This window comes from Miscanthus floridulus, chromosome 6 (genome assembly GCF_019320115.1).
Source record: "Miscanthus floridulus cultivar M001 chromosome 6, ASM1932011v1, whole genome shotgun sequence".
Taxonomy (NCBI): domain Eukaryota; kingdom Viridiplantae; phylum Streptophyta; class Magnoliopsida; order Poales; family Poaceae; genus Miscanthus; species Miscanthus floridulus.
This window is the reverse complement of record NC_089585.1, coordinates 107059955-107080870: the sequence shown is the minus strand read 5'-3', so window position 1 is coordinate 107080870 and position 20916 is coordinate 107059955. Positions and strand designations below refer to the sequence as shown.

At 49.3% G+C, this 20916-nt stretch overlaps 2 protein-coding genes across 2 annotated transcripts; one reads left to right on the top strand and one right to left on the bottom strand.

The window, feature by feature from the left end:
- Window positions 1-1004: 1004 nt before the first annotated feature.
- Window positions 1005-2402, top strand: LOC136456515 (anthocyanidin 5,3-O-glucosyltransferase-like). Its single transcript, XM_066456419.1, has one exon. It carries the CDS (start codon window positions 1005-1007, stop codon window positions 2400-2402), a length of 1398 nt encoding a protein of 465 aa, XP_066312516.1.
- Window positions 2403-2497: 95 nt separating this feature from the next.
- Window positions 2498-5624, bottom strand: LOC136456517 (uncharacterized). The gene is made up of 2 exons (XM_066456420.1): window positions 4897-5624; window positions 2498-3408 (listed from the first exon to the last, which is right to left on the bottom strand). Exons 1-2 carry the CDS (start codon window positions 5565-5567, stop codon window positions 2718-2720), a joined length of 1362 nt encoding a protein of 453 aa, XP_066312517.1. The 5' UTR covers window positions 5568-5624; the 3' UTR covers window positions 2498-2717.
- Between the last annotated feature and the right edge of the window lie 15292 nt (window positions 5625-20916).

The following is a 20916-nucleotide window of genomic DNA, read 5'->3' as shown; positions in this document are numbered from 1 at the left end:
TATATTGAAATAAATGATTTTTTTAGGTCTAGACGTATGGAGTATATACTTAATAACTTAGTAACCCAGTAAAATATTATGCATAAAAGTTATATGTATAACTTAATAACTTTTCAAAAATAAAAAGTTGCGGAAATATTTTTTTCTTGGAAAGAAAAGTTGTGGGACTGCTCATGGTTCGCTGGATTTGAACGACGGAAGTGGAATTGGGGACTACGGAGCCACCAGCATGTTCGCTTGCTCGTATATGATCGTGAATTATAAGCTGGAGCAATATTTTTCTCTCACACTAAACCAACCAGCAATAAATAATCCACGATCGTTTACGGCCTACCAAATACAAAGGCATAGGGAAAGGCTGCAGTGGAAGAGACAAAAAAATTATAACAATGAGGGGGTATTTTGGTAATAAAAAAAGTAGATGAAACAAACGCTTCGCTCTTGAATATTAGGTAGAGATAACCTGAAACAACGAAAATAGTGTAAATTGGTTGCAGATGGATCCAACGGCAGACAACAATGATAGGTAAAGCTAAAAACCGGTATGTGGTGATTCGACCGGCAGTCCAGTTCCAGTTGGTAGGTAGATCCGGCAATGATAACCGACGATGATATGTATATTCACTGCAAGTTCATATGGATCCCGGCCCTTACATTAATCGGCCCTGTAAACACTTCTCTGAATTCCAAACTAAGAACTCGTCTTCCTCCCTGTTCTTCTTCCTGCCCAAGCCTTGTTCCTCCCCTCTCTGATCCAGTTGCTAACAATCCGCAACAATAAAGATACACGGGCAATGCGAGCAACCACCCATGCTATATAGACGCATGCCTTCCAGGCCTCTCGGCACTCGCAACGCATTTTAACAGCGTGTCTTCTAGCTATCAAAAGAAAAAAAAAACCCAGCGTGTCTTCTTTCCTCATGTAATATATTCCCTTTTTGGGGACAAGGTCTCGCTACAATTTCGGTGCAGTTCCCTCGCTCGATCGCCAAGCACAAGCAGCCATGGCCATGGAGAAGCAGATGAAGACCGTGATCCTCTACCCTTCGCTGGGCGTGGGCCATCTGAACCCCATGGTTGAGCTGGGCAAGGTCTTCCTGCGCCGTGGCGTGGCTGTCATCATCGCCGTCGTCGACTCGCCCGACGCCATGGTCCGCCTCGCCACCGCCAACCCGGACATCACGTTCCGTCACCTCCCAGTCCCTCCCACCGGCAAGGACAAGTACTCGCACCCTATCATGCGTACCATCGATGTGCTTCGCGTCGCCAACCCCGCGCTCCGGAGCTTCCTGCGCACGCTCCCGGCCATCGACGCCGTCGTGGTCGACATGTTCTGCACCGACGCTCTCGACGTCGCCGCCGAGCTCGACATCCCCGCCTACTTCTTCTTCACATCCCCGCTCGGCCACCTCGCTGTCAACCTCCACCTCCCGTACAACTTCCCCGCGGTCTCGTTGAAAGACATGCCCGAGACCGTGCTGCGCTTCCCCGGGGTGCCGCCGATCCGCGCCATGGACATGGTGACTACGGTGCAGGACAGGGAGAGCGACATTGCCAGAGCACGGCTGCACCAGTGCGCGCGCATGCCTGAAGCGAGAGGCTTTCTCGTGAACAGCTTCGACTGGCTGGAAGCACGGGCCCTGAAAGCGCTCAGGTGTGGGCTTTGCACGCCCGGCCGCTCAACTCCGCCTGCTGTCTACTGCATTGGGCCGCTGGTACCGCCCGGGAACACGGGCGGAAGCAGGGAGAGGCACGCTTGCCTTGAGTGGCTGGACACGCAGCCGAACCGGAGCGTGGTGTTGCTCAGCTTCGGCAGCATGGGCATCTTCTCGGAGCCGCAGTTGAGAGAGATGGCCCGCGGGCTAGAGAGTTCTGGGCACAGGTTCTTGTGGGTCGTGCGGAACCCACCTGAGCACCAGAGCAAATCAATCGAGCCGGATCTGGGGGCGTTGCTTCCGGATGGTTTCTTGGAGCGGACTAGAGAGAAGGGCTTGGTGGTGAAGAACTGGGCGCCGCAGATGGAGGTGCTGCGGCACGACGCCGTCGGCGCGTTCATCACCCATTGCGGGTGGAACTCGGCGTTGGAGGGGATCGTGTCCGGCGTGCCGATGATCTGCTGGCCGCTGTACGCGGAGCAGAGGATGAACAAGGTGCACATGGTCGAGGAGATGAAGGTTGGAGTGGCGGTTCAAGGCTACGAGAAGGAGCTGGTGGAGGCAGACGAAGTGGAGGCGAAGGTGAGGCTGGTGATGGAGTCCGATGAAGGGAAGAAGCTTAGGGAGAGGCTCGCGATGTCAAAGAAGATGGCCGCAGACGCTCTCAAGGAAGGTGGGTCGTCATACATGGCGTTCGACGAGTTCTTGGAAGGCCTGAAGAAGACCAGCCCGGAGGTGAAGGCATAAGCAGAGCATTCGCCTTGTATGGTAGCATACTGATACTGTCCTGCGGTTTCTTGCCGAATGTATCTTTCTAATTGAACAAGAAGATGATAGATGTGTAAAAGAATCAAATAAATTGAATGAGGCAACTAAAGAATCATGAACGTACAAACCCCGTCCTGTTCTTGTGATCCGACCCAACCTACACTAAAACACAACCACAAGGTCATCACCTCCACAAGACATCATAGCAACAGCTAACCGGCTAGATTAATCACACAATTCACAGCACAAAAGCCAAACCCAAGAGCATTAATACACCTCGCTCGGGTCGGTCTCTCACTCGTCCTGGCCCTGGCACAGCTCCTTCCTGAGCCGCTGCGAGAAGAGCTTGCAGGCGTCCATGCAAAGATCGACGGCAGCGGACAACGCTACGAACACCGCGACGTCGCCCATGCACGTCACGTGCTGCACGCCGACCTGCACGGTGGGCCGGCTCGCGCGCCCCTCGCCCTCCACCGTGGAGCCCATGACGAAGCCGCCGGCAAACGGCCACGCGGCGCCGGCGGCGGCCTCGGGGAACGTGGCCGGGTCGATGACGAACTGCCCCCCGCGCTTGGTGCTGATGGACGACTCGGCGATGGGGACGGCGCACTCGTGGGGTCCCGAGTCGAAGACCAGCTCCAGGCGGTAGCCGAGCGCGTCGACGGGGCCGCGCTCGCGCCAGGCCTCGAGCCGCGCCCAGGGCTTCCAGCTGGACGGCCCCGCGCCCGTGGCCTGGAGGATGAGCCAGGAGCCCGGGTTGGCGCGCGAGACGCGGCCGGAGCCCGGGGACGGCACGAACGGTGTCACCATCGACGCCGCCGCCACGGGGGACCCCGACAGGTCGTGGATGGTGACCGTCCAGCCCTTCCGCTGCTCGCGCCGCGAGTGCGCGCCGTCGCGGCCTTCGCCGTGGAGGGTGCTGCTCAGCCAGGACCGCAGCCTGCGGCTGGTGCTCCGGGTCATGGACGATTGCGGCGTCAGCGATCTGGTCAAAATTTGCAGCGCGCATGCGAGATTAGTTTACATGAACGTAACGTGCAGGTGCATGGTTGCATTACTGGTGAATCCAGTAAAGTTTCGCACAGATATCATGGCGTGGCGCCAAGTGTGCATGCGACAAGATTAGCAGGTAATGGCGATGGTAATGCGACCTCGTGTCGTGCTCCTTAGTTGGACGACGTGATATATGGAAGATAGCCTGTTCGCTTGCTCATATAAAATCGTGGATTATAAGCTAAAACAATATTTTTTTCTCACATCAAACCAGCCGGCCAACAATAAATAATTCACGATCGTTTATGACCAAAGGAAGGTTGTATGAGCCACCTATGTGAGCTTCGCAGAGCAAATTTAAAAATACAGCTAGGTTGGTAAGCTCATCACATGCACGGTTGGTGTCTGTACTCTGTCTAAGCTACTGGCACCTTAAGCTAGCTGGACTGGATATACGGGGATCTGAGCAGCACTGACACTGAAGGTTTCTCTAGAGAACCAACTTGACTGCTCAGACTGAAGGGCTATTGAGAAGTTGATCCATCTGGTTTGTTTTTACTTCTTTTTTTACAATTCTGTAGACAGCGATGTGTCCACCAATTCATTTTGATCCCAACGAGAACTGCTAGCTTCCATGGCGAATAGATAAATTAAGCGCAGGTTGCGATATACATTTATCAAGTGGCATTGCCAATATATAAAATGCTTGTAGTACTCCTATGGTAACCAACAAAGTATCTAAGAGCTGGCATCCTATTATGAAAGGTGTGAAGAAAAAATCAAAAGCAAAATAGAAAAAAAGAAAGGAGGGATGCCTTAAAAGGACATAATAGAATTATGCAAACTAGTTACAGGTAGATATATACTTCATTTGATTAGCTCATGTTAACTGTCACTGGCTTATTTATAAATCTCCATCCGCTATCTGATGACCAAACTCCATTATTGTAAACTTATTTTGTTTGTCCAGCTTTGCTAATTTAGAGTTATCTGTTTATCCTTGAGTTTTAAACTTTTGACCATTGGATTTCTCTATCAGTCTCTTAAGCCACTTAATTGTCAGCCTGTTCGTTTGGCTATGGCTTGTCGTAAACGATCATAAATTTCCAGCCGGAATAGTATTTTTCTCTCACACAAACCAGCCAGCAGTACTTCTTTACGAACCAGCAACGATACGAACCAGCCAACCGAACAGGTTGATGTATCCATCTGTTCATTTGGACCAACAGTTAATGCTCCACCCTTGCCCGCTAATGTCTAGCTAGCATTCTTGGTCCAGTGCATGTCTGCAACTATGAAGTATGAACTACACAAGCACTTAGTAGCTATGAAATCAGATTCAAACGATGAACGACGATCAAACAAAATACTGACAGCGCGAAGACAAAGGATAACTGAATGAGCAAGCAAATTGATGAAGATGTTGCAAGTGGCACGGAGAAATATGTGTCACGTAAACGGCACGCGAAGCTATACCAACCTGCTCCTGGCTGCCCTCCGGCCTGCGCTGAACCGGCAGGTGAAGACCGGCTGCCGCTGCTGCCCTCCGCCGGCGGCTCCTCCGGGCACCTGGTACACGACGGGCCCGCACTCCGGCTCACCGCCGAACTGGAACACGTACCGCGGGTCGGGCTCGGCCCGCACGACCATGTGGATCTGCGCTCGCGCGGAGACGGCGGGGGCCGCCGACAACGTGGGCTTCCCCACGTCAACCCAGCCGTCTCGGGCGACGACGGTCTCCCCGGCTGCGGCGCGCGCCACGTCGATGGCGACGCGCACCCGGCCCAGCGCGCGGGAGGCGCTGACGCCGCAGCTGCTCCCCGTCGGGCCCGCGTGCACGGACACCACCAGCTCGGCGGGGCGCGCCGAGAGCCTCCGCACGGCTTCGGCGTCGAGGCTGAGCACGACGGGGTCGGCGTGCGCCGCCGCCGCGGCCGCGCCGGGGCCCGAGGCGGCGGCGGCGGAGGCGGACGCGAGCGGCAGCAGCGCGGTGCGGGAGAGCGAGGAGGGGTGGTGGTCCTGGAGGGTGAGCGTGCAGAAGCAGGGCGAGTTGGAAGGGTGCACCCCGGCGCCGGAGCTGGGGCGCGGCACTGCGGGGAGCTTGAGCAGGAGCTGGTCCACGGTGAGGCGCACGAACGCGCAGGGATCCATGGCGAGCGAGCGGCCGGTGATCGCGAGCTCGTCTCGCTCGCTCAACTGCCGCGCTTGCGCTAGCAGCGAATGAAATGTGCAGTTGCCAGCGCTCCGTCCAGGGTTATATGTAGCCGCGGCCCGCGGCCGCGCGCGTCCTGGTTTGGGTCCGTGCGTCGTCCTGCCTGCGCGCCGATCGGTGTGGCATTTGGGGGCAAAGCGTCAAATTGGTGGTTTGGGCCGGTGTGGCAATTTGTTTTGGTGGACAAAATTGGACGCTAGTAGGTAGGGACACGCATGTGCTCGCGTACTATTTGGCTCGTGCACTTGGCCTCAAGATACTCCTCCATACTGACCGCGCGCGGCGCGGTTTGTCTGGACCTTAATGTTTTAACCAAACAAAACGTAGACTAACCTCCAGCAATTTCAAGTACATCTACTAGCACTAATTGCCCTTTTTCGTGTAACCCTGTGCGAGTCTGCCAGTGACCAGAGGTGTTTCCAATGTTGTATGCGCGTGTTCACACCTTGCCGAACCTGTACTACATGTATGTCCACGTCGATCAAATTAAAGGGCCAATGCCTGCAGCAACCATAAAACCGCCGTTCTCATCATCACATATATAAAAAGAAAGCTTAATCAAGAGACAGCACCAAGACGAACTAGATTAAGGAGAGAATGAAGGGGGATTTAATTTAGCGACGGATCATACATACCAACCACGATACGACAGTTGGACGAGATTACGAGCGCTAATGCACTATTATCGAATTGGGAAATGATGATGGTGTTGATGATGCCATGTATGATAGAGATCGAGACGGCGTGACCTGTCGGGGACCCACCCGTGGGCCAGGACACTCCGCTGGTGCCGAGCTGTACTCACATGCGACTATGCGAGACGCTACTAGCTCAGTTTCGCTCTTGTGTACCTGTAGTACGCTTGCATGCATGGATGCGCCACCGGACGTGATAGCTCCTCGCATAAGGCCCTGTTTAGTTCCTCTCCAAAACGCTAAATTTTTTAAGATTTCTTATCACATCGAATCTTTAGACGCATGCATGAAGCATTAAATATAAATAAAAAATAAAACTAATTACATAGTTTAGACGAAATCCACGAGACGAATCTTTTAAGTCTAATTAGATTATGATTGGACACTAATTGCCAAATAACAACGAAACGCTACAGTAGCATTTTGCCAAATTTTTCGCGAACGAAACTGGCCCTAAATATACGACTGCTACTACTTGGACTAGCTTTATCCGTCGCTGGCGGTTCTATGATCGCCTTCCGTCGATCGGCTGGAGATCGCAACCAGCTTCGTTCCGGATTGGCTCGGCTTCAATTCTGATTCTGTCGCGGTACCGGTAGGATTCACAGTTAGCTAGACTTGATCGTGCCCTGCAGGAGGAGCTAGCTAGCCTCTGCAAGACTGGCGTGAGCTAAGTTTGATTTGCGTCTGCATTAATCGAGAGGGCTTTTGCTGATGCTCAAATGATCTCAATGAGGCACAACTAGTAGTGTATAAAGACTAGTATGAATATCTTTCTGGATTTGGTTGGCGACGTAATCATATTCCTGGATACCTAAGCTAGCTGGGTACACCTGAAAGGAGTAGTGTGTGTATATCGGTGTATGTAGGTGTTTAAGCTAATAAGCTAAGAGCCCGCCAGTTGGTTGCATAAATTCAGGAGTAGGTCGATCAAATTTAACTGCGCGTGGGTTCATACACAGCTAATCCAGTCGGTATATGGTTGTATACCAGCAAGCATTGCACTTATTTCATGTCTGTATGGTACGTAGATAGGTACGCACCTACAACGAGACGGATGTACGTACCGGTAGGCTGGGGCGCTGGGCTGGCCCGGCTCGTACATGTATACTGTAAGCAATGTGTACTATCTGTGTATACAGTTCTAACTTAGCCATGAACGGAATATGGCCCATTTGCGTGTCTTTAAACCTATTCACTTCTTTTTTCATTCGAAACCGTGTTTTTCTCTCATAAATTTCTCCAGATTCCTCGAACGAACGGTCCTGTATATTGAATGAACACTTTATATGCAGTGTTTCAGTACTGTAGCACTATGTGTTCATGGCCATGTCCCATCTCACCAGCAGCCCGGCCGCTTTATTTGGTCCCGTGTACCGTGTACGTGCACGTCCGGCCGGTCCAAACAACAGTCGCTCGCGCGGCGCCCATCCAACACACTCGATGATCGGCTACCAAATTAAACACGTTCACAAGCTGCATGTGCATGTCGCTCCTGATTTTTTTATATTTTTAACACTTTTTTTAAACTAATTTTAAATCTAACACTGTTTTATTTTATTTTTCCAAAACTAATACTTTTGTCCGCGCCCATTTCTCTAGCGCGGCGAAACGCCTGTACCGCGTCATGCATGCTGATGCGGCGAGAGGGATGACGTGGTGACGACCGGGGCGCTGACCGGTGACGTGGCAGGGTCTGCCGCGCCACCGATCTTGGTGCGGCACTGACGCACCATAGCTCACGGCGCGGCACTGACACGCCAAGGCCCACGGTGTGGTAGGACCTGAACGCAGATAGAAGCCTGTAACACCCTAGGTGTTTGGCTTCCACAAAATTGCATGTCATCTCATAAACATATGCATCATCCATGTCACCATGCCATTATCACTGAAACATACATATGCAACATTCGCAAATTCTGTTTGTTTCATACTTGATTGCTTATGAATAGTAGTAGTGCAACACGTGAATGCAACATGAGTTTCTCATACCTTGAAACATGGCAACATGGTAGGAATGTGGCAAGTTAAGCTTGCAACAAAAGTAATGCAACGTGTGAAACATGGAATTGCAACAATTGAGTGAATTGATTGTTTTATGCTTCATCACATGTGATCATTAGAAATTGGTATAACAATTGTGTAAAGTGGTTGATCATGGTCTAATACACCTTAACTACACTTAGGGTAATTGTTTGGACATTGTTCATGTAGATCAAAATGACAAAATTGCCCTTAAGTGGAGGTTTGACTTGAATTGACCCTTAGAGTGCCACTGTTTGACTGATTCAAAAGACCAACTTAGAGACTTTGCATGGCTGTGCACTCTTTACCAAAGTTGTAGCTAATTTATCAAGGAACAAAAGTTGTTTTATGATCATCTCATGAAAATGGCTAGAACATGCTCAAACATGGCCCACAAGTTAGAATTCCATGCTGAATTCACACTTAAAAAAATTGCTAAGTCATAATCCATTTTCAGTTTGTCGGAGCCATCTTTGGCTTGATGTAACTTCTGATCCATAGCGATTTAGATGATGGTCCTTGAAATGAAGTTGTAGATGGATGGTAGGCCTACATTTTTCATGTACATAGTTTTTGCAATGGGTCAATCGTTTAGCCGTGTCGACACGTTGAAATCACGCTGTCAGTCGGTTTCCTTCGTCTGAATGGGTGCTACAGTGACTGACCGCCATCAAACAACAGACGCCGCGTGTGTGCCACCCGTTGCCGGACCTCTGCTCGCGCTGCCACGCGCCACGGGCATCCTGGCGCTGCTGGCCGTGACTTGAGCATCCCGCGCGCCTGCCCGACGCACTCGCCTGCTCCATTCGCTTCTCCCTCGTCCTCACTGCGCGCAGCGCCGAGCCACAGCCACTTGCCATTGCCGGCCGAGCCTTCGCCCTCGCCTAGCTCATGCGTCTTTGCAAAAACGCGTTGCCCAGTTCGCCCAGAGCCTCGCCGTGATCCCCTCTACCACCTCCATCGTTCAATCGAGTCTTGGTAAGCGGGTGTTCGTCAATTCTTCCACCGCCGCCATGGCTGACCTCGCCAGAGTTGGCGCTCCACGCGGCCAACTGTCCTCGTGCCCTTGCCATCCCTCCTCTGCCTTGCGCTAGGTGCTGTGGATGCTACTGATGCTCGTAGGGTCAACCGATAGGGCCAGGACACAGTTGTCTCGCCGGAGCCGGCCATGCTGTGGCCGTGCGCTGCCATGGTCGTCACCACCCCCAGTAGCCGTAGCAATAGCATCGATTGAGGGCACCGCTAGATGCGCACGGACGAGGTGAACATCGTAGTACTACTGGACTCGCCAGAGGAGTCACCGGCGACGAGTTGCGCCGTCGTCTTCCTTCGTTCCCCTGTCTGTCTCTCTGTCACGTGGGGTCCACTCGTCAGTCGCTTGGTATGTGTAAATTATTTATTTAGAGGTTGGCACTATACTTTTTGATATTCCTCTGGTATGTGTAACAAGTTGGTAAACTTGGTTTGGTCCAATTATGCTTGTGCATCATCGCTAAATAATTAATTTAGTAAACCTGTCATTTCTGGACAGATTCTAGGTTTAATGGAATTCGATTTGGTTAACGTAAGAATCATGCTTTGATGTTTACAAATGATTTGTAGAGAATTTTATAAGCTTTCTAGAATGTCCTCATGTAAGTCATTTGGATTTGTAGAACTCTTGTTGTGATTGAATTAAGGAACTACCCGTGTGCATATGAAACTTTAACTGTTGTTTAAAGTATGCCTTTACTATTTCTAAGTTGTGGTAATGTTCCTAGGTGTTAGGCCTTTAACTAAAGACGAGCATCTTTATATTAGGTTATGCAAGTTAGGTAAGTTGATCTTGTTCTTCAAGTTAAGTTAGATATCTGTTTTAAAGTGATTTGAATAGGGCTATTCTTACTCGGTAAACGAGTGTCCAGTGATGCTTTCGTAAACACTTACTATGATTCATTCATCATGAGCATCATGTCATTCCTTATGCATCCATGATATTTATCTTGTGCATCGGCATGCAATAGGTGTATCGGAGGGAGTAACACTGCTGGAATTTGAGGAACCGAGCGAGCAGCATCAGCCGACACCGGAAGTCCAGGAGGTGCCGCCCTCAGGAGAAGTGCTAGATGAGGTCGCCGTTGAGTGCCCGGATCACCGTCCGTGCAACTTTGTGAAAGGCAAGCCCCAGAGCATATTAAGCCTCCTAATTTTTGAAATGCAGTTACAGTATTATTGTTATATATATATATATATATATATATATATATATATATATATATATATATATATATATATATATTATTGCATTAAGTTTAGGTATTGGATGCAAACACTTGCTACATTGGTTATCCCATCCTTGTCTAGATATTGATACCCTAAATCCTATGTAGCTCAGGCTCGCGTAGTGCTTAGCCCTGCTTTAACACGGTAGAAGTTAGGTGATTTCCTGTCACCTGCGAGATATAGGAAGATACATATGGCACGGTTGGCTATATTTGTTATCGTGGAAAAGAACCAGTCTTAATTTGAAATAAAGACCGGATGGAGGCTTGCCGATTTGCAGTGACTCCGTCTGTGTCGATTAAGGACTGAATCTTGGAGCCTTTCCTGTTCATGTTGAACGCATGCCTCTCTCTTAGTTGGCCGGGTCTGGAGACCGACCACGAAGCCGAGTAGCTCACGTCAGGCCGAGAGTCGATAAGTATAAAGTGTGTATCGGAAGGGAGTCGTAGGCGTGAGTCCAAGGGCAGGTGATTTAAAAGTCCTAATCGTCCTAGCAGAAGGGTAATCCCTGAGAGTGCTGGCGCTGATCGAACCCGCGAATTTAGTTCCTGAGTTGTCCCAAAGGTGACCCACGGCTACCCTTGCTAAGTATGCCAGGATGAGAGTTAGGAATACCCCCTCAGCTGAGTTGTAATTCGATTCAAGTCGCCGTCTCTCCCGGTTAGTGAGAACTTGACGGGCTTATCTCTAATGTAGATACACTAAATAACCTAATGGTTCGGAAATGATGATATGATGATGACAGCCTTATTATACCTGCTATGGTTAATATTGTTTGCTCCTAATAAGTGAGTGCTCTAGTACAGGTGCTAATCTAGTGGACAGGTAAATGATGATAAGCTTGATGCTAAGTTTAAATTGGTTACTATAATCATAAGCTCTTTTATGCAACTGTGTCAAGCTAGCCCACCTCATAAGCCTTGCATGACCCTTGGTGTCTTTTATTTCTAGTTTTGACGGGTAAGTCTAGCTGAGTACCTTCTCGTACTCAGGGTTTATCTCCCACCTGTTGTAGATGACCAGTTCTACTTTGGTTGCTGCAAGTACTGCCTTCTCCCAGCTGGGGATGAAGACTAGACCATTGGGTGCGGTCTCTACTAGTTTTCGTATCTGTTGATGCTTTTGTGGGACATGACTCAGCCTTGGCAATGTATTTGAAAACTATGAAGTTATGTACTAAACTATGTTGCTTCCGCACATTCGAACTTGGTTTGTAATATTTTATTTGAACTCTGATGGATGTAATCCGAATGCTACTTATGAAATGTTGTAACGAATGATGTGTTGTGTTGAATCACTACGGTCTTGGTTTGTATGTCGAAAGTTGGTTGAAATCCTTCGTGATTTCTAGACTACCGGGATTATGGGAGCTTAAGTACAGGAATTTGATCACTTCGGTGATTGTTTTTGTACTTATGTTCTTATAATTTGGTCGGTTCTGTTACAAAACCGACCAGCCTTAATTGCAATTGAATGGGAGCTGAACAACTACAAGTGCCGCGACGCATTGAAACGAATATGAAGCAAATAAATGGAGTCCGTGCGCAAGTTGACAAGTTGCCACATAACATTTTCATTGGTTCAACATAAGTTCGACATAAGTTCGACATAACCAACTAAGTCTGCAAGTTTCGGACGACAATATTCGTTGGACATAAGTCCGATATAACCAACTAAGTCACAAGAGTGTAAGGATCCCTCGGACACATCTGTCTCTTCGGATTTGTAGGCAACACATTGGGAGTGTAGCCAATGTCGGTGTCGTCGCGTTACCAGTGCGTACGGCTCGTACCCTGCAAGTATATGATATGCACGATTACTTATAATATTTATGATCGTTAGTTCATGGAGCCTACGTATTTAAAGAAACTACCTTTTGTTACTACCTGTGAGGCTCCTTGGGTACCAAGCGGGGCACCACCTAGCTGAGACATGCCGATCTCGTCCTGCTGTTAAGGGTCCCACTAGTGGTGTTGTATGCGGAAGCCCGGGGGGTCATCGTCGTCCTCGTTTGCAGGGTCCTTCCCAGCGCTATAATGTGGTGGTGTACGCACAGCGGAAGCGACACCTATCACCGGCTGAGAAGAGCCGGCTGGTGTCCTCAAAGAGCCAGAAGACGTGGCACCCAACCGCGCCGGGTAATCGGGTTCCACCCAAGGAGTGTCCATGCATCTCAACTTCTGAGCTAGCTTCCTGCTGCTCCACTTCACCTTCTGCATGAATAGATGTTAAAGTTAGTGCATTTCTCAAACGTATATACACTAAAGAAATATTTTTAGAACGGACAAGTTTATGTTTACCTCTATAAATGCCTCGAAAACGCCTGGCCCCTGCCCTCTGGACTCGTGAAGCCGAAACGCTGCTTCGTTAGACAACCTTTACAATTGTGTCACCTGGGTACAAAAACATGGTTGGACAGTTTTAGTACACATACTTAATACCAAATGCATAATAAATTGTACCATTTGAATATCTTACCATGTATCTTTGAAGCGGGGCCCTCTGTAGTTGTGTGTCGTCCCTAGTGGCAACGTCGTACATATCTTCGATCACATCTTCCTCGTCGTCCTCGTTAATCGCTTTCTTAGTGTACGAGGGCTTGATATGTGTCTTCGTAGACCTGTGAAGCCACCGCAGGTACTCGTCGAAGGTGTGCTGGTCGTGTGGGGACCCACATCGATCGGCTGCCGGTCCTTGGTCTGCCACAACTGGATGTACGCGTTGTGTGGCACGCATCAATCCTTGATCTTGTACCTCTTCCTACGGTCATACCTACAACAAAACGATTGTTAGTTGTACCATACACACCTATAAATTATAGCTTTGTTATTAATCGATAACGTACCCGTGCAATTCTTGGTTGGTGGAGTAAAGTGGTGGTGGATAGCATGTCGTTCTTTCAAACTACCTATAAATCCTGATGGGCAAGTGAATCTCGACCACGTGGAAGAAAGTAAGAGGGACGTTGCAGCAATACTCGTCTGACTTATCCCTAGTGACAGGACTCAGATAGTCCTAGAGCTCTGGAGCATCCTAAGGACACCAATGCACCTGAATATTTCGTAATTGAGTTAGGTTGTGATATAGTGTACATCGAACAAGACACATATATGATAATAAAGAGAGCATAACCTGGTGCTGTGTCAGGGCGTCAAGACAGTCCGTGTACTCCCTGTACTTACGTCTCGCATTCCCTCTAACTAACTCTGCTTGCGTCTAGATATACAGAGTTGTAGGGAGTGTATCCTGCCCGTTCCAATACTGCATTGAACATGATAATGAATTAGTCATTAATAATTTTATCATGTGTAACTACCTCGAAGAATATAGTGAACCGAAGTACTTACAGGGAAACCAGTAACAAGGGGCCTCCCAATGGGCCATCGTTCCCAACACCAAACCTAGAGTACGTAGGAGCAACCCTTAAGGTTTGCATACCCTGAGGTGCGACGACAGGCAACGCATAGCTGTCGATACGTCCATGCTAGGACTGCGCTACCTCAGTTGTACGTCGCTATGTTATCCCACGGCTGACGTAGTATATTAAGAAAGATACAGCTGATGGTGTTGCCCGAGGCGTCTGGGGATAGGAAAGCACCAAGGAAGTGTCAGAGCCACACTCTAGCGAACCTATCGATCTGAGCCTCATCAGCCTGTGGGTCCAAGTAATCAAAGCGCTATGTTATCCACGACGACGAAACACCGAAACTTTTCCCTGAAATTCACCAAATATAATGAGACCCGATGGCTACAGGAAAGCAATGCAAGTATTAAATAGGCTTGAATTGCTCACTTATTTTTCTTGGAAACCTCGTCGTTCGGTGGAACAAAGCCAGTGAACTGAGCCACCAGCTCCCTCCAGTGATCGTTGTCAACTATACCTGTCACTGGAAGTCCCCCTAACCGAAAGTCAAAGATAGCCTTCATGTCCTGTATGGTCAAGGTCATCTCGCCGCAAGGTAGGTGGAACGTGTGGGTCTCAGGCCTCCACCTGTTATAAGAATAGAATGACTGTTAGTTACCTCAAATTTATTATAAGAATATTTACGTACAATGAAGGCACTCGCACCTGTCTACAACTGTAGTAAGTAGTGCTGGATCAAGGGGCAGAAGACCGTAGTTGACAACACGGATAAGCTCGAGGAAGCCGGCACGCCGTATGTACGGCGCGTAACGCTCATCCCACTGGTGCGCCCTGGTGTGCGTGTGGGGCCTCAAAGGAGGCAAGGGCACCTCTGCGTCGATGTCAGTCAAGAAGTGTGTTCGGTGCGCGTCGTCGTACTCCACCTCAAGAAGGGGTACAACTGGTGCTGCGTGGGAGGGGCCATCCTGTTATAAATTGATAAACAAAGGATTAGAGTATTCAAATTAACAATATTCAAATTAACATTGTGTAGCACTGCAAAATTTGAACTACTTGTTATGCAATACGAACACAATATGAAAGTACATGTATATATTCAAAGTAACATTAATAGACATATTAAACAACTTCACTAGAAAAATAAGCAACTTCTATGTATAGCTGTTCAGACACAAGACAACCAGAAGATGCCATAACTGCATTTGCTATATAGCTTTCCTTTTTTCATTGTACTGTTGATTTACAGTATATAATTTACACAATCTATAATTGGAGAGATGCCATAATTGCATTTGCTATATAGCTTTCCTTTCTTTCCTCTCATGACAGCCCATTTCCATCCACCAGAAGCGACGACCTTTCCCCACTCGCTCCCCACATTTAAACATTTACGCCCAACTTGAAAAGACAAATTAAAGCCACGGCTTCGCGCTAGCGAGTACGCTAAAAGCTTCTTTGCCAACTTTAGAATAAAAACGAACACGGATAATACGGGAAGCTATTCACGGCACCGCGCTAATGAGTATGCTAGAGGTTCCGTTACTAACTGCTATACGAAAACGGACGAATGTATCTATGGGCGGGTGAACGTATCTATGGACAATTTAGGAAAACAAAACTATAGTTCGTGCCGCTGAGTATGATAAAAGCTTCTTTGCTAACTTTAAAATAAAAATATATACAGATAATATAGAAAGATAACCATAGCCCCACGATAATAATATATATACTAGAAGCTTCTTTGCCAACTCTAAAACGAAAGGTGATGAATATATTTTACAAAAGAAATTTAACGAAACATACACGTAGAATTCATTGCACACGAGACTGTTGATATCCCTAACAAATACCTATATGAATTTTACAAAAGTTAGCTGAATTTTACAAATACCCATGTGCATGGCCGGAGGGCGCGGCGGGCGGGCGTGCGGCCGCGGCCGGCGGCAGGCGCGGCGAGCGGGCAGGCGCAGCGGTGGGCAGGCAGACAGAGGGAGGGCGGCTCGCGAGCGATATTTACCTGGGACTGCCACGCCGTTAGGGATGGCGTGCACTGCCGCGCCAAGATCGGTGGCGCGACAGAACCTGCCTCGTCACCGGTCAGCGCCGTGATCGTCGCCATGTCATCCCCTCGTCGCGCCACCATGCATGACGCGGCACAGGTGTTTCGCGTGCCAGAAAAATAGACGCGGTTAAAAATGTTAGTTTAAAAAAATAAAACAGTGTTAGATTTAAAATTAGTTAGCAAAAAAGGTTAAAAATAAAAAAAATTCTGGCTCCCAGCTTCATCAGCGAGCTGGGAAAGAAAGTACTGGTGGCTCCTGGGCGCCGCGGCGCGCGGCGCATTGGCCCCCGCTGTTTTTGGCCATTCGGACACAGACAGCAGCGTACGTACGTCGGCGCGCCAGTCTCCCCGGCGAGGTGCACTGTTCCGACACGAGCGTGGGTGAGTACGTCCCGCCCGCGCCAGCGGGGTGCCCCACGCCGGCCTCGCGGTGCCGACGGGGTCGGGCACTGATCGATCGGGCTCCGCGGCCCCGGCCCCGCCGCCGGGCCCCCCGCGCAGACCAGACCAGGACCTTTTTTTCGTGTGGAGGCGCATGCATGTGACGCAACGTCTCACCTATCGGTCGATCGACCGATCGGTCGGTATTTACTCGAGACGGGACCGCGAGCGTGTCCTCAATTATCAGTGTGCCGCTGTGGGTTTCGCATTCAATTTCGCAAGCGGATCAGCTCGATCATCTGCATCCCGTCATCGAGTTCGATTCGATCTCACCTCGCCGGCGGGCCGGCCGCGGGTTCCTGATGAGACGTAGTACTAGCTAGCTTCAGACTTCATCATGAGCTCGTTAGTTGCCATGTTACCAGAATCATGTCGTGTCTAATTGCGACGAGCCTGCTGTGCACAGCCATGTTGTGGCTACCCTTTTTCTTTTTCTTCAGGCAACTTAACTTAGGCCCCGTTTAGTTCTACCCAAAAATCAAAAAAAATTTCATAGTAACCGTCACATCGAATCTTGCGGCACATGCATGGAGTACTAAATGTAGACGAAAAAAAAAATTAATTACACAGTTAGCCGAGAAATCGTGAGACGAATCTTTTAAACCTAAATAGTCTATAATTGGACAATTTTTATCAAATAAAAACGAAAGTGCTACCGTAGCCAAAAGCCAAAAATTTTCGAAACTAAACACGCCCTTAGGTCGCGATAGTGCAGGATGAAGTGACAGCGCGAGATGGCGCTCACATGGCAGTATCGCAAGGGAGAACCTAATCCGATCTCTGTCGTTGTCCGGTCTTAAAGCAGGCCTCCTTGGATGCGGACATAGCCTATCTGGCAGGTTCTGGCCTGATGTGACCCTACTATACAGTAGGAGTATATATCATCAAACAAATACTAGCAGCATATATAATAATTGATCTGCCTATATATAACTGGTTTTGAAAAAAAAATACGCTGGCCTTAACTGTGCATACTGTTTGACTGCACCCAAGGATATAGGCCGCCGACCGGTAAATCAAGGTGACAGATAGCGACTTCGATGTGTAGAATCCTAGGCGCACATAGGGAACTCCAGAATCGATCCAATACTTCTGCAAAGCAGATCTGGGAGCAGTACCACTAGTAGTAGTTTGCAGGCAGATTGCAAGTTGCAACGGTTTTAACAGCCGGGCAACCGACACTCACGCGACCGGGGTGAGTCGGAGTCACTCCGACGCAGCAGGTCGGGGCATCGCGATTTTCACGGTACAGTCGCATACACCGAACGCCGCGGAGCAGGGCACCGAGATCCGCAGCGGGATACGCCTGTCTCGTCAGCTCGCCGCTCATGCATGCGCCCGCCCCGTCCTCCTCGGCAGGAGGGCCCCGCGCGTGGGGATGCCCGACTGACTGGCCAGAATGCTGCTGAGTAGGACGGGGCTCGATCGGCTCGCGGATCGCCTCGGCATGTGCGGTGTGCGTTTGGGTTTGGTTGGTGCCGCGCGCGCGAGCGCGAGCCCGGGCGCGGCGCGCAGGCGCAGGTACGCGCGCTGGGCATGTGCCACGGCCGGTTGGCCGCCGCGCCGCTTCTTTGACCCGCGACGGATTGGACGGGTGCCGCTGCCGGCCGGACGGCATCTTGGACCGGCGAGTGGCTCGGCGTGCGTGGCGGTTGGGGGGCTCAGGCGGATGGGCCGGCGGGTGGTGGTCGAGGTACTGAGGTGCCCTGTTGCATTACACTTACACCGGTGGTTCGCGGTCGATCCGATGCATGCATGATTTCAGGATGCGGACTGCGTTGCTCGCTGCTGTGGACGGCAGGGCAGAGGGCAGACGGCTACGCTCTCCGAGATGTGCTACCTAGAGCTGGGCTAAGCAAACGAAAAGCACAAGAAGATTGCCGGGTTTGTAGTTGATCGTGTGCATGCATGCAGCCGTCAACCGGTCTTTAACCTGTCGAGGCCGGATGCTGAGAATGGGTGATCGATCACGTGGATCCCACTGGCTATCCCAAATTGGTGTGTGAGGTTAATACGGCAAGCAGTGGCGGAGCCAAGGTGCCCGGGCTCACCTGGTGAACACGTTATGCATCAAGCACAGTCTCAAACGTTTTCCAAAATAGTTTTTTCTTCCTAAAAAAAGCTACTCCAACTGAGGAGCTGGAGCCATCTTTGAAGGAGTTGGAACCCTGCCAAACGGATCCTTAGTATTACATTGTGTTTCAGTTCGTCCAGACTCCACAAAAATCCTGGCTCCGCCACTGACAGCAAGCTTGTAGACCAGTGCGATTAGTGTCCTGACTGTACCTCCACAGCTTATTGGAGAAAGTGGGGACACAATTATCCTTGTGACACTACACACATCGTTCCATTCTTGCGTTCAAGCTTCGCTCCGGAAAACAAAACTCCAACAGAAGATTTCGCCTCCTTAACTGCCAGTACAGCTACCAAATCGCCGCAACGACCGGCAGCCGATGATCGGAACCTGGATTCGTTTGCCTTGCTCTCGCCTGCTGCTGAGCAAACATGTGCAGCAAGTTCTAGAACCCGGCTGTCATTTGTACTAAACAATTGGCTGCCATTTGTGCCAAACGAATCAGCAATAACTGTAAAATGTGCCATTCTCCAACTTGCAGGTCTCACGCGCAGGATAAACAACCAACAAGTTGGGCCACTGGAATAAGGATCGCATCGTGGACCTCTTTCTGTACTGGTGCAGAGCATCACAATTTTAGGCATATAATCTGTTGCAGAAATCGAGATATAGCTTAATATAGTTTTTTTTTAAAAGAGCAGCAGTAACTAGTATCGTGCATCAATGTATAATTTGAGTTAACAGCGAATAAAACACACATGCTGCTGTGCATGTTCTTTTCTATTTTCATAAAACTAGAAGATTTGAATACTTGGAATATTAGATTAGAGGTAAACAATTAGTAGATGAGTTTTTTTTCCTAAATAATGGTAAGAAGAACAGAAACATGCCAATACTATGTTACACTTTGGAGCCATACCATCAGGGCGTCATCTTTTTTTTTCCCCTGGGGTGGGGGGCATATCCCTTGTACGGTTCCCCTCCTTCGTCCGCATAACCGCTGCCTCATTGCTGCCATGAGTTGAAATATTTACTCTTGCAGTGAGCCCAAGAGCCAACTCTAGTCGTCATCTAGGAGGGGCTTCTGACGGAGAGGTAGTGGTAGCACAAACTGATCTTCGGAAGCGACATCCAAAGAGGGTGAAAGGTGCTAATATAGCTAGAAACGAAGAATAGCCTATTTAAAAACTTTATAAAGCACTAGAATAATTGATTAGTACAACAAAAGACGTAATGCAATTTTGCTCTAGCTTTAAAAGGGTTGCAAGTCACCTATCCCAACAATTCTAGTTGCTATCATCACTAGGCACACAATAAGTTAGGTCACTACTCACTAAGTTAGTGTGCTCTCAAAGACTAACTAAAGAGCCACACTAACCAAACTAATAAGCTCTCAAAGACTAACTACACTAAAGAGCTTACAACTAGTTTGCAAGGAATGTAAAGGAGTGAGTAGGGTGATTATACCGCCGTGTCGAGGAATGAATCAATCACAATATGGAGACAAACAATCACCGAGAGAAATTCAATCACACAAGAGACACAAGATTTTTCTCTCGAAGTTCACATGCTTGCCGGCACGCTAGTCCCCGTTATGTCGACCAACACTTGGTGGTTTGGTGGCTAAGAGGTGTTGCATGAACCTTGTCCAACAAATGGACACCACAAGAACCTGCCCATAAGTGAGGTAACACAATGACACGTGCAATTTATTAGAGCTACCTTGCAGCTCTTCGCCGGAGAAGGTGCAAGACCCCTCACAATCACCAACACGTGCCGAAGCTTCTCCGCTGCTCCAAGCCATCTAGGTGGCGGCATCCACCAAGAGAAACAAGAAACTCGTAGCCACAACGATCCCCAAGTGCCACTAGATGCAATGACTCAAGCAAATGCACTTGAAATGACTCACAATCTCACTATGATGATGAATCAATGATAGAGATGAGTGGGAGGTGTTTGCCTAGGCTCACAAAGATGTCAAGTATGTCAAAGTGCCAAGAGAGTGAGCCCTAAGCCGACCAAACCCTTTAAATAGAGCCCCTCCAGAGAAAGAGCCATTGGCCCTGCGCAGGCAAGATCGGACAACGCGATCGGATGCGGCCCCTGCATCTGGTCAGGTGAGTCCGATCACCCGATGCCTGCCATGCGTCCCTCCGTTCAACATCAGCCGCTCATCTCCAACAGTCGAGTCACTGTGCGCTCGCGAGTTAAGTCATGACCGGACTCGATGATGGAAACGACCTGACGCGGCACCACTGAAAGGTCCTTGTTTGGTTTTGGTAATTGAGTGACAACTTAGGTGGACTAATTGTGTTTATGTGAGATACACAGGTCATTAGTCCACAGGTACATGTGTGTGAGCAAC